The sequence below is a fragment of the Neomonachus schauinslandi genome, chromosome 6 (genome assembly GCF_002201575.2).
Source record: "Neomonachus schauinslandi chromosome 6, ASM220157v2, whole genome shotgun sequence".
Taxonomy (NCBI): domain Eukaryota; kingdom Metazoa; phylum Chordata; class Mammalia; order Carnivora; family Phocidae; genus Neomonachus; species Neomonachus schauinslandi.
In genome coordinates, this window is record NC_058408.1 from 129062940 (window position 1) to 129075494 (window position 12555).

General features: G+C 58.5%; 2 protein-coding genes across 2 annotated transcripts; both read right to left on the minus strand.

The window, feature by feature from the left end:
- Window positions 1–1399: 1399 nt before the first annotated feature.
- Window positions 1400–5989, minus strand: CALHM2 (calcium homeostasis modulator family member 2). The gene is made up of 3 exons (XM_021699855.1): window positions 5760–5989; window positions 3196–4591; window positions 1400–2179 (listed from the first exon to the last, which is right to left on the minus strand). The coding sequence occupies exons 2-3, from the start codon at window positions 3748–3750 to the stop codon at window positions 1763–1765; spliced, it is 972 nt and encodes a 323-aa protein (XP_021555530.1). The 5' UTR covers window positions 3751–4591; window positions 5760–5989; the 3' UTR covers window positions 1400–1762.
- Window positions 5990–8384: 2395 nt separating this feature from the next.
- On the minus strand, window positions 8385–11661 carry CALHM1 (calcium homeostasis modulator 1). Its single transcript, XM_021700042.1, is given in 3 exon segments — window positions 8385–8844; window positions 8847–9033; window positions 11101–11661. Coding segments are annotated over 3 exon segments (1020 nt in total). The 5' UTR covers window positions 11641–11661; the 3' UTR covers window positions 8385–8551.
- Window positions 11662–12555: the final 894 nt, after the last annotated feature.

A 12555-nucleotide genomic window follows, 5' to 3' on the forward strand; every position in this document is an offset into this window, starting at 1 on the left:
GGCAGGCTCTTGGTCCAGCCAGAGGGGGTCAGCAGGGCCCAGGGAGTGGGCCTCCTCCCCTAGGTCTCGGAGTCTCTGGGCATTCCCTCAACCTGAGCTCAGCTAGTACTTGTGCTCTTTTGTGGAGTATGTGAGGCTGGGACAGGAGGACAAAGGCAGACCCCTTTGGGGGAAAGGACAGTTGGGGAACCCGGCCATCTGAGAGGAAAGCCACAGGTATTGGCTTAAACCATCCAGTGGTGTTTCCTCCCAGGCCCACCAGGCCCAGATTATCCAAGCTCTCCAAGTTGGGTGTCTCATTTGTGAAATGGGGTCCAAAAGTCCTACCTTGAAGAGTTGTTTTGTGGATGAAGTGAGAGCATGTATGTTTGTGTGCTGCCACAGGGCCTGGCGGGTAGGCGGCTCAGTGAGGACGTAGACTGCTGTGCTGTGTGAGCTGGGGAGAACTGCAGAGTTTCTCCTTGTAGCTCCTGTGCGGAGAGGTTGCTGGGTGGAGGGCATTGATTGGCTTCATGGTTTTCTTTGAGACTTGAGGGAAAGGGGATATGATGGGCCCACCACACCCACACCTCCCTGTGACCCTTGTAAACTTCCTAGAAAGATGGTCTCCACCTCCTTTGATACGTAATAATCCCGTATGTTTCAGAATTCTTGGACACCAGCGCAGACCCAGCTAGTTGTTGAAGCCAGTTCTTGTTTGGCTTGGTCTTAAGGGGATTAAATGTTTTCTCTGGCAGAGAGCTTTAAATGCCCTGAGAGCTGGAGAGCTTTTTCCATGGGAAGTGACTGGGTCGAATGCTGGGAAGCAGGAGAGAGGTTTTAGGGGTGGTGGAGGTGATCAGGCAAGGGCGGGCATGTGTGGGTCGGGGGAGAGGCATAGCTGGGGCTGTCCTGGTTTTTGGGCATTAGCCCTAGGTTATAGGAGCTAGTCTGCCCTACTGTGTGCGGGATCTTCTGACTCATGAAATTTAAGCCAGTCTTCTCAGTGAGAAAGGCCAGGCTTCACCTGTTCCTCACATCAAATCAGATAATTGAATCTAATTGTCAAGACATCATAAGCTGTAGGGCCTTCCCAACACCTGGCTTTCCCTGTCCTCCTGTCCTCCCTCCCATCCATTTTAATCTTGTCCAGGGTCTCTCTGTTTCCCCCTCCCTCCCTCCCTCCCACAGGGGATGGGATTTGGGCCTGTCTTCATGACCACTAGCCTACAGCGGCATAGCCCATCCAATCATGCAGACACCAAGCTAGTCCTTTATACTAAGAAAAACTTTATCAAAAATTTAAGTATATAAAATAAAGCATACATTGGAGGGCATCTCCTGGCTGAGCACTGCTGAGCCAGGTAACCCTATGCGTCACGCCATAACGTTAACTGCATGATATCCTGTATGAGGCGTCTGCTGGTGAGTTTCACTGTCACCTGGCTCTGCTGGCCAGGGCTTCCCAGCCTTGGAGTCGCACCAGTAAAGGTTGTCCACATCATAGTTAATGAAGGACCAGGTCTGCGAAAGGGTCTTCTCTCCAAAGCTGTTGACGGAGTGGTTGGTGGCAGCGGGAGAGGGGATTTCTTCAGATCTGAGAGCCTTCCTGTCGGAGTGGACCCCATTGTCTCCTAGCTCTCTCCATGCCCCAGGCTCCTTTGTGCTCCCGGCCTGTTTCCCCAAAAAGTGAAAAAAATCATCCGCTTCTGATGTGAGCAGGCAGTGGAGTTCAGTTTGAGACCAAGTACCGTCACTTGCAGAGAGTGTGGGAACAGGACCCCTAGGAGGTGAGCGGGGCCATCTCCACAGTGTCGGGCACTGTTCCGTTGCCCGCCAGACCCTGGGCCCACTTGTGCAGGCGGCTGTAGAGCGGGAGGCCCTGGTTCTCGCGGTACAAGTAGACGCCCGTGATGGCATTCCACTGTGGCCGAGGCTGTGTGCCCTCTACTGGGAACCTGGCAATCACCTCCTCGTCATCCTTGTCGAGCGCCACAAAGCCAAAGAAGCGGCGCACGTTGTGAGCAGCCAGCGCCCGCGAGTGCGCCTCGGCCGTGCGCTGGAAGAGCCGGTCCTCGTTGGTGCGGTACTGCACCCAGTAGGCCTGCTGGCGGAAGCTGAGTGGCGAGCAGTAATGCTTGAGGCACTTGGTCAGGAACACCAGGATGGCCACCACGCCGATGAGCAGCCACCCAAAGAGCTGGCCAGAGAAGGGGCAGGTTTGAGGAGGGGCAAGGAGCTGCCTGGACCCTCACCCGCCCCAGGAAGAAGTCGGACGAGCTGGTCAGAGGGCTTGGGCTGGGCTGACCCTGGGCTGCACACCCCCCGAGAGCAGATTCTCCTTCGATGAGGGAAGCCAGCCCGTCCGGCTGATTCCACTTCGTCCTCGCTCCCTTGAACTCAACGTGCTCTGGTTTTCGTTTTTTTGTTTTTTTTTTTAAAGATTTTATTTATTTATTTGCGAGAGAGAACGAGAGACAGCACGAGAGGGAGGAGGGTCGGAGGGAGAAGCAGACTCCCTGCTGAGCAGGGAGCCCGATGCGGGACTCGATCCCGGGACTCCTGGATCATGACCTGAGCTGAAGGCAGTCGCTTAACCAACTGAGCCACCCAGGCGCCCTCGTTTTTGTTTTTTAGCCAATCTCGTGCTCCTTCCTGTCTCCCTCATGCCCTGCTGCTCTGAGCGAATACCTGCAGCCGCGTGTTCTGCCCAGGTCTCTGCCCTGACTGAGCTCTCCTCCTTCAGAAGTGAGCCACACTGAGGCTGGGACCAGGGCCGCAGGCGCTGCTTCCTAACTCAGCACTCCGTCCTCGCTTAGGGGACTCCCCGATGTCAGCAACACCTGGCGCTGACTCGGGGCTGGGCTGGGGTCCTTCTGGGGATAGGAACATGTCAACTCCTAGCTGATGGCAAATGTTTCGTAAGCTTACAGGGGTTCGTGCTCAATCTGGGAGCAGTAGGGGCGTAATCTGTGACTGGGATCAAGGCTCAGTCTGAGCCAGAAAAACATTCCTTTAATGTTTAAAACTTGCCTCACCAACTCCTAACCTACAGGTTACCCAGCTCAGATACCTGATGCTGATGATCTAGCGCTTTCCTGGAGACCTCAGCCCCTGAGGACCAGCTCTAGCTTCAATACTAGACCATCCCAGTACCTCCGCACCCGCCACGGCCTAGAGAAGAGAGAAAAGGGGCTTCCCTTTGCACAGCCTTACCTGGGACTCATACTTGAGCCTGCGGGTGACCTCCTCCCGGAAGCCCGACATGTTGGCAGGGCCCTCCCCGCAAGGGAACCTGGCCAGGATTTCTGTGGCATGGGCTGGTGGGAAGCCCTTCTCCCCGGCTGTGAGGGAGGAGGGGTCCACAAACTCACTGAGAGCACAGACGTAGGCCTCACCGCGCAGCAGGGAGATGACAGACCAGGTGACGGGGGCCACGGCCGCACGGCCCAGGATGGAGCTGAGGAGGAGGAAGTTGGGGGCAGCCGAGCAGTTCTTGGTCCTCCGGTACTGGCACTCGGCAACCAGGTTCCAGGTGTGGGTGTTGAGGATGACCCCGATGAGGAAGAGTGCCAGGGCAGGCACACCGATGGCTGTCAGCCCATACAGGTAGTTCCGGGCAGGCGAGCAAGGGCAGTGGAAAGCCACCACGGAGAACAGCTCCTGACTGCCCACTGTGCCCAGTGCCACCAGCCCATTAAAAATCATCACGTCCTTGCTCTTGAAGAAGAGCGATAGGAAGCGGAAGTTCTCTGCAATCAGGGCTGCCATGGTGGCTTGTCAGTGGAGGGGCGGGGGGACCGGGATCGACGGTTCCTGAGGGACTAGGAGGGAGTACAGGCTGGTGGGCATCTGAAGGCAGGGCACTGTCTTGCCATTTTATCCCCTCCAGTGGCCAGCCTGGTGCTTCCTGTGGAATAGTGGACCGATAAATGTTGGCCTCTGAAAACTGAAAGGAAGCGGGGGCGGGGGGTCCTGTATGGCCAGGCTAGTGAGAAAGGAGACTTGGGGAGCCCTGGGGCCTAGGGGACGTGGTGGCCACTGCTCACTAAGCTCCCACTGGGTGTCAGGTGCTTTCTATCCCTCATTGCCCATCGTCATGGTCCTGCATGGAGCTGACATGTCCCCAGTGTGCACAGACAAGGTGGAGGCTCCCTGGAGCTGAGGGGCTTGCCAGGGGCACATATAAGCGGTGGGGCAGAGCTGAGATTCAGGCTCAGATCTGTCTGCCTCAGGCACTTGGGTTCTTGTTACTCCCACAAGCTTCCCTTGAAGCCGGGATTAAGGACGGCCCTGTGGCACCGGGGAATGTGGGGTTCCGGGCAGTGCTAGAGCGCTGACGGACCTAGGACTATTTGGGGGCTGTTGTCCTCCAGGTCTCTAGCCCATGGGCATCACAGCTGGAGGGGGTGTCCTGGGAGATAAGGGTCTTGGGTTTGACTCCGTGATGTGGGGTGGGGTGGAGGAAGGAGGCTTTGGTCAGTGCCGAGCGAGGCAGTGTGCCTGGAGTTCATGAGAACTTTTCATTCTGGAGACCTCAGAGTCTGGACTGGTTTAGGAGATCCTGGCTCTCAACATACTTCATGACTTTTCTCTGGGTCTGTGTCCTCATCTGTGAAAAGAGGATAAATCATTCCGGCCCTTGGTCTCCCCGTAGGGATGCTGGCGGGAAAAGAAAGGGGATAAACGATGCCTGAGACCCTCCATCTCACCCTGCCAAGGCTTTAGGCAGTGGGGACGATTCTCCTTCCTGCCAAGATCAGGAAACTAAGGCCTGAAGAGGAAAACGTGCCTCGCTTGAGGCCATGACAGTACGGAGGTGTCTGGGCAGGACTTTTGAGCCTGACTTAAGGAGGCTTGGGAAGCGGACAAGGGTGGGTCAAGCCAAGTGAGTCCTCTGTTTTCCTGGTCTCCTACCCTTGCTCTGTGCTCATCCATGAGAGCCCTGGCGAAACTTCCCTTCCCCACCCATTCCCCCTTCCCTATCTAGCGGCCTCCCAGTGACAGGGAATGGAGGCTAAGGCTCGACCATCCCCACCAGCCCATCCCCAGCCTGCTACAGCCATGGTCTGGGCTGCAGCGGTGCCAGGAAGTGGCTGCGGCTTCGAGACCCCACCCACACAAGCAGACACAGGCCAGGGCGTGGCCCATGTCCTCCCCATCTGGGGGATGAAAAAAGTCCGCAGCCAGAAGAAGCCAGGGAATGGAGGGATAGGGTGGGCAGCAAACGGAGGAGGGGAGACCTGCCATATTTCCTTCCGTGCCTCTTCCCTACGCCAGCACCCCACCCGGTCTCTGCCAATGCTGCCAGATGGGCCCCGGCAGAGCTCGGTGACCACGTGCGGAGCCAGGAGGAGGAGGGATCTGACTCTTCCTCTCACTCCCAGGCCAGGGGCTCCATCCCACTCCCTGGGAAAGAGTTTGTACCATTGCCAAGGCTGAATGGGTTAAAGGCAGGCTCCTCTCTTCCTCTTCCCCTCTTGGCTTCAGGGCTTCTCATGAGCTTTCGTGGGGCCCTGGGTTCATAAACTGCCCAAAGTGGGGGCGGTGAGCTGAGGAGGAGCAGAGCAGAGGAGGGACCAGGCCTGGGACCTCCAACAACCGCAGTCAGGACAGAAGACAGGATAGGCTGGGGGAGGGGGGTACCACTGGCCTTGCCCAGAGTGAGGAGCCTCAGTGAGGGGCCTTTCTCCCCAGGACAATCCCTCTGGGCAGCCTTGAGCAGTCCTGCCATGCTCCCCCTGTCGCCTGGCACGCCCCAGCGAGGGGCCCTTCCTTACCTGGGGCCAGCTGCGGCGCCAACCAGGGGCTCCAGCCTCGGCGGGGCGCGGGCCTGCAGGGCGGACCCCCCAGTGCTGCCGGCGGTGCCCTCCGCGGGCTCTCTTGTGCTTTCTTCTGCACCGGAGCAGGGAGCCTGAGACCAGCAGGGCCCGGGGTTGGGGGCGTTTTCAAAGAAGTTTTAAACTCCAGGGAAGCGGAGGAAACAAGCAGGATGGGACTTGTGCAGCAGCAGCGGGGAGTGGAAAAACAGCCTCCCTCCGGCGCCAGGCAGGGGAGGGCGGGCAGTGAGGGCGGTGCTAGAGGAGAGGAAGTTGGGCTTCCCGTTCGGCGGCGGCGCCGGCCCGTGCCTGGCCTTGCCTGCCCTCCCGAGCCAGCTGCCCTGGCGGCCTGCGCACCCGTGGGACCAGTTCGGGGGGCCAGGCAGGGGGGCCTGCTAGGACATCCTGCCTGGGCCTGCCCTCCCTATGCTTGACTCCTGCTGGACCCCGGCAGGGTTGGAGGGGAGGGTCATGCCTTCAGACCGATGCTGAGCCCTAGCAGGATGCACAGGCCAGGGCCTCCCCGCCTTATTCTGGCTCTTCTCCCTCAGAGCCATCCTGCCCCTGCCAGTCCTCCTCCCACCATCAGCTCTTCTGTCCATACTTCACCTGCCTTCCCAGGTACTGCTTCAGATCTCAGGAGGGCTGGTAAGGGATCCTCTGAGGCCCTGTGGGCAGAGCTCTGGGTCGTGGATAGAAATTACAAGAAGGCAGGTGGTTGCTGAAAGAACCCCTTTGTTACCATCAGATATGCCCAGCCTGTCCCAGAAAGTGGTCATAATCTCCCCATCCGTGGGACTGTGTAAGCTGAGGCTGAAAAGTCATGGGTCAAGAATGCTAAAGGGGAGAGCCCTGTCCAAGGACAGGCTAGATGACCCCTACGATTAAGGGAGAGACCCCCCCCCACCCTCCTGTCAGCTCTGCAATGCTTGTGGTTCTAGGACCGTGGAACTGCTGAGTGCCATGCTGGCCTCCCTGAGCTGTGCTTGTCATGGGCAGGAATGAAGGGAAAGGACCAGTGTTTATTATTCAGATCCAAACACCACTCCAGATTCTTCCTCCAAAGTTACCCTCCTTTATTCTCACCATAGTTCTGAAAAGTAGGTCCTTTTAAGATCTATTTTACAGATAGACACACTGAGGTTTGGAGGGATTTGTGAGGTCTTACAGCTCTGGTTCTTTTTTTTTAAAGATTTTATTTATTTATTTGAGAGAGAGAATGAGACAGAGAGAGCATGAGAGGGTCAGAGGGAGAAGCAGACTCCCCGCCGAGCAGGGAGCCCGATGCGGGACTCGATCCCGGGACTCCAGGATCATGACCTGAGCCGAAGGCAGTCGCTTAACCAACTGAGCCACCCAGGCGCCCCTTACAGCTCTAGTTCTTGAACCCCAATCTGCCTGACCCAAAGCTTTGCTCTTTCCTTGACATTTGTACCTCCCGATATTCTGCACTGGCTTTTCCCACTGGAAGCCCCTCCCCACCCACCAACACAGACCTGGTCTCTACTCCTTCAAAACCTGTCTGCATTCGGGGCCTAGATGAAGTCCCACTCCCAGAGGAGCCCCCCAGCCTCCTCCAGCCTCCTGGGCCTACAGAGCTCGTCCTCCTCCCGAATAATGAAAGGAACACAGACCGGGTCTCAGAAGTGGGAATGGATGGGAAGAAGGGAAATCATTAAAGCAATGTTGCAGGGATCAAGATCAAAACAAATTCTTAGATGAGTGGGACTTACATCTTCTTGGCCCTCAATTCCCTCCTCGACAAGGTGGCTCCAGTTCCTCGTGTCACCCTCCCCTTCTGTGCAGGGGAGGAGGATAAGCACTCAGGTTCAGGAATCTACAAGCCCATTAGCCGCCGTGTACCTAGTGCCTGTTCTGGCCCACGAACTTTACTTGCTTCACCTGTTTCCTGATTACAACAACCCCATCAGGTAGGTGCCCTCATCCCCATTGTACAGATAAGGAAACTGAGGCACAGAAAAGGAAGCAATTGGCCTGAGGGACACTGTAAGTGGTAGAAACAGCATTTGTTCCAGTTCTCTCTCACTCTGGAGTCTGAGCTGTTTCTACTCTAGGCAGCTTCCCTCCACCACCCCACCACCCTCATCCCTAGCTCAGGCCAAAGCCTCTTAGCACTCGGGAGCCCCCTCCCCAGGGGTAGGGGTTTGGAGAAAATGGGAAGATAACAGCTTCTTTTCTAAATGCCCAAGCTCTGGGGAGGTCTGATTTCCCCCTGAGACTTGGATGTGAAGGAGGCGTTCAGGTGGTCTCCAAGGAGCCCTCCAAGGGAGGGTGGTATGGTCTGAATGTGTCCCCCCAAATTCATGTGCCAAATCTTAACTCCCCAAGGGGATGATATGAGGGGGTGGGGCCTTTGGGAGGTGCTTAAGTCAGGAGGGCAGAGCCTCATGAATGGGATCAGTGCCTGGAAAAGAGGCTCCAGGGAGTTCCCCTGCCCCTTCTACCTGTGGGGACACAGCGACAAGGCCCCGGCTTTGAACAAGGAAGAGGGCCTCCATCAGAACGTGACCATGCCTCCCCCAGCCAGTTCTGAACCTTTCTAATACTGCTGTGTCCCAGCTGGGGGATTGATGTCCCCTTCCAGCTCCAAATTTCCTGCCTCAATGGGCAGGTGAATGCCTGGGCATGTGGGTCTGTCCCAGGGGCCTACCTTCATTTTTCCATCTGGTTTGCGGGGGTCTGAGAGGCCGTGGGCTCAGACCCCCATTCCTGCCTCTTCACTTGGCCACAGCTCACACTCTGCTGAAGTAGGTGGCCACCTCCTTGCGTGGAGCCCGGGGCCCGCCCCCCGCCCAGCCGTTGCCCATCAGGGGCTCCTCCTGGCCCAGCCGCAAGGGCAGCTTGCATTTGTGCCAGCTCGTGAGCAGCCTGTTCATGGTGCCTTGATCCGTGATGCCGTGCAGCTTCTCTCTCTCCTCCTCAGCCCCATCCTTGGCCGCTGGGGTGGCCGAGCCAGCCGGGGCCGTGGTCAGTGCCCTGTGGGTGTGACCCAACTCCAGGTCATGGTTCATGGCCTCGAAGAATGCTGGATGCAGACCTTGGCGAAGGCCTTGGCGTGCTCCATGCATGTCTCATCGAAGAGCTTGCACTCAATGTTGATATAGTGGGACCAGTACTTGCTTTTGAGGAAGGCGGCCTGTGTGAAGCAGGGCCGCACAGAGCGCACGACGAATGCCAGCAGTGTGGTCAGCAGCACGAAGGACCAGCCCAGGGCCTGCAGGGGAGAGGAGAGAGAGTTGGCTGGCACTGCCCTCCCACCTCCCAGGCCTGTATACACCCCCCAAAGCATGATCTCTTAGGGCCTTTAGGGAGAAGAGTGCTGACTGGGCAAATGATTTCACCTCTTGGCCTCCATTTCCTTTTCTGTCCAATGGGCATAGATAAACTCTCTCACAGAAATGAGATTCTGTGTGGAAATGCCCCACGTGTAGGCCTGGCACTTAATACGCAGGAGTTAACTGGGCAGACCTTGGAATTAGGCTACCTGGCTTTGGACCTTGTCTCCAGTCCTTACTAGTTGACCGGGAGCAAGGTATCTGACTGCTCTGTGCCTCAGCTTCCCCACCTATAAAATGGGGTTGCTGGTAGTATGTATCTCATAGGGTTGTTGTGAGGACTAAATGTAGTCACGACCAGCACAGTGCCTGGTACATAGTTAGTGCTCATAACTGTTGGCCACTGTTATTACCTCGAGAGGCCCTCACTAACCATGCGTCTTTCTTGACCTCCTTGCGGGGCATAGTGACCCTCCCCTGGCTCCCGGCATTGCCTTTCAGGAGCCTGCACTAAACAAGCCTCCTCTGTGGGCCCTGAGCTGGGCCCTCAAGGGTGGCAGAGACAAACCAGACACTTGCTCAAACTCTGTGCGGAAGACACTTGGGTGCTAGGCCTGTTCTGTAATAATTCACTGCCAGGCATGGGGCAGGAGGCTCTCCTAATCTGGGCTTCGGGATCAGCCCCCAGCCGCACAGAGAAGCCTTTGGCCAGATCAGGATGAGAGAGGTGGCTAAATGCCTATAATCGGGGTCGGGGGGTTGTGGCCAAGCCAACATGGGCTGGGAGGCTGCAGAGCCTGTGTTTGGTCTGGGGGAGTAGGCATGGGGAGTAGACCCCTGGGGCTGGGTCTCCTCATGTTTCAGGTAAAGCCGGAAATCTGATTTTTGTGTGAAAATGTCTGGTTTTCCAAAATTGCAAAGTTGAATTTTGAATTCACTCGGAAGGCCAGACGAAATATGTCTATAGGCCAGGGAGCCTGTCCTCTGGGGGCCCTTTTAGCTCATGCTGCGGTGGTTTGAAGTCAAGCAGAGGGACAACTGTCCTAGGCCCTGAGGCCTGGGACGATGGCACAGTGCCCACAGGGAGGAAGTGGTTTGGGAGGGAAGCAGAGCTTGTACACTCAGAGCGTGACATTCATGTGGGGCGTCTGGTGGTGACGTGGGCCCCACAGGAGAGCTGGCGCCAGGGAGCCAGGGGTCTGGACTTGCCAGAGCAGAGTGTTCCTCTGGCCCTGGCCCGGCAGGCCTGGTCCCTTGCCCCTCCCCTGACATCTGCTGCAAGGACCCACGGCTGCTTCTTCCCCGTGCTGCTCTGACTGCAGGGGAGGCGTGGGGGCTTGGACGGGGGAGGGTCCAGAGGGGCAGAAGACAAGGAGTGGGGCTGGGGAGGACCAAGCTCTGGATTTTCCTGTCAGTGGGCCCTCCAACCCTGCCTTTAGGGCACATCACAACAATGCATCCCCCTCACCCAAGCCCTCCCTTGCAGGGGCACCAGGACCCTCGGATCCCGCTCCCGGAGCAGGGAGGCACCTGCTGGGGGCATTTGCCAGGAAAATGTACCCAAATGGCCCAGCCACCCACCTGCCTCACCACTGCCCCGGCCTGGAAGAAGAAAAGGATGCAAATACACCAGGCTTCCCAGCTGGAGCTCAGGATGGAGAATGTGGGGCTGGCTGAGCTGTGGGGTCCACTCTAGGGACCTCAAGACAGGACACAGGCCTCTGAACTGAGGTAGCCATAGCACTTTTTCCAGGGAAAACGGATTCAGGGAAGACACACGGTTCTGCCTTCAGAAGCCCTGGCCTCGGTTGGGAAAATATGCCCCTGCCCCCAAAGAGCTCCGTCCGAGGGGGAGCCCCAAGCCCAGTCTGGGGAGCTCCCATCTATTGGGAAAACACGGCTGTGCCCCGAGCAAGCCTCATTTCAAGAGGTGGGGGATTGGACCTTGCCAGAGGGACCCTGGGCCGCGACGGGAGGCCCGGGCTGAGGCGGGGCCGCCCCCTCACCTGGGAGATGCAGCGCAGGGAGCGCACGGCCACGTCGTGGGCCAGCAGCCAGTCGCCCTCGTAGATGTCGGGGCAGGGCACCCGGGCCAGCAGGCGGGCAAGCTCGGGCCGAGACAGGCCCAGTGCCAGGCTGCCATTGCCCAGCACAGTCACGGGCACCGCAGTGCAGAAGGCACAGAGGAAGCACTTGCCATCCAGCAGTGTGACGGCCACCCAGACGACAGGCGCAATGAGGGCGCGCTGGGCCATGGAGCAGAACATGTAGTGCAGCACGGCGGGGTCCTTGGCCCGGCGGCCCGGGGGCCGCTTCCACTCTTCGGCCAGCATGGACACGTTGATGTTCATGACCAGGCCGAGCAGGAAGAGCAAGAGGGGCGGCGCCAGCAGGATGCCCGCGCTGTAGGCCGCGTTGTAGCCCGGCAGGCAGGGGCAGTTGAAATCGAAGGCGGAGTACACCAGGGCCATGATTCCGCGGATGCCGTTCATGAAGGACTCCTGGTTGGCCTGCAGGAACTGGAAGATCATCCGGAACTTGTCCATGGTGCCCCCTACGGCGCCAGGTGGCCTCCTCCCACCTCGCCACCTGCTTCAGGATGGCCCCCGGGGCCGGCTCTGTGCCCCGGGCGCCCACCGCATGGCTGAGACGGGCAGCGCTCAGGGCAGTGGCCGAGGTCGCTGTCTCTTTGAGAGCCTGCTAGTCAGGGGCTGGCTGAGACGGCCCGGGTCGGCCAATCCGGTGGGGGCCGCCAGCGTCCGCCCCTCCCCTGCCTTCCCCTCCGGGGCTCCTCCTCTCGCCACGGCTGCCTCCGGCACTGGGAAGCCACGGGGCCACACCTGATGGAGACCAGTTCTCTGTGGGTGTGGGAGCAGGGACGGGGAGGAGGCTTGGACGCAGGCCGGGAAGGCTCGGTCTCCAGCAGGGTTGGAGTGTGGGAGAATCCAGGGCTGGGGCAGGGCCTGAGCTTCTTGACCTTTTCCCCTGCGTTCCTAGAAAGGGGGGGAGCCCTCCGCCTTCTGCCCTGCCCAAGGGGTCTTTCCTCCACGCTGTATGAGGGTTCCTGAGGGCTCCTCCGTCAGTTCAGACGGTGATGGTGTGATAAGGTAGTCATGACGGGGATGGTGGGGATGGTGGGGATGGTGGGGATGGTGGGGATGGTGGGGATGGTGGCTATGGGGTAGTGTTGGTGGGGGGTGGTGGTGGAAGTAGTGGTGGGGAAGGCAGTTAGGGTGGTGGTGGGAGGGGGGACGGCAATGCCGTTGGTGATGCCGGTCACAGTGGGGACGACAACGGTGGTGGTGGGGGGGGGGGTAGCAGGCTGGCATAGTGTAAAAAGCCCTGAATTTGGATTCAGAGGATTGGGATCCGCAAGATTGTCGGGTCTCCTCCTGGCTGGCCTGGGAGCGCTGCCTGTGAGCATAATGCTGGTGCTTCTAGGTCCTGTCTGCTCCTGTCTC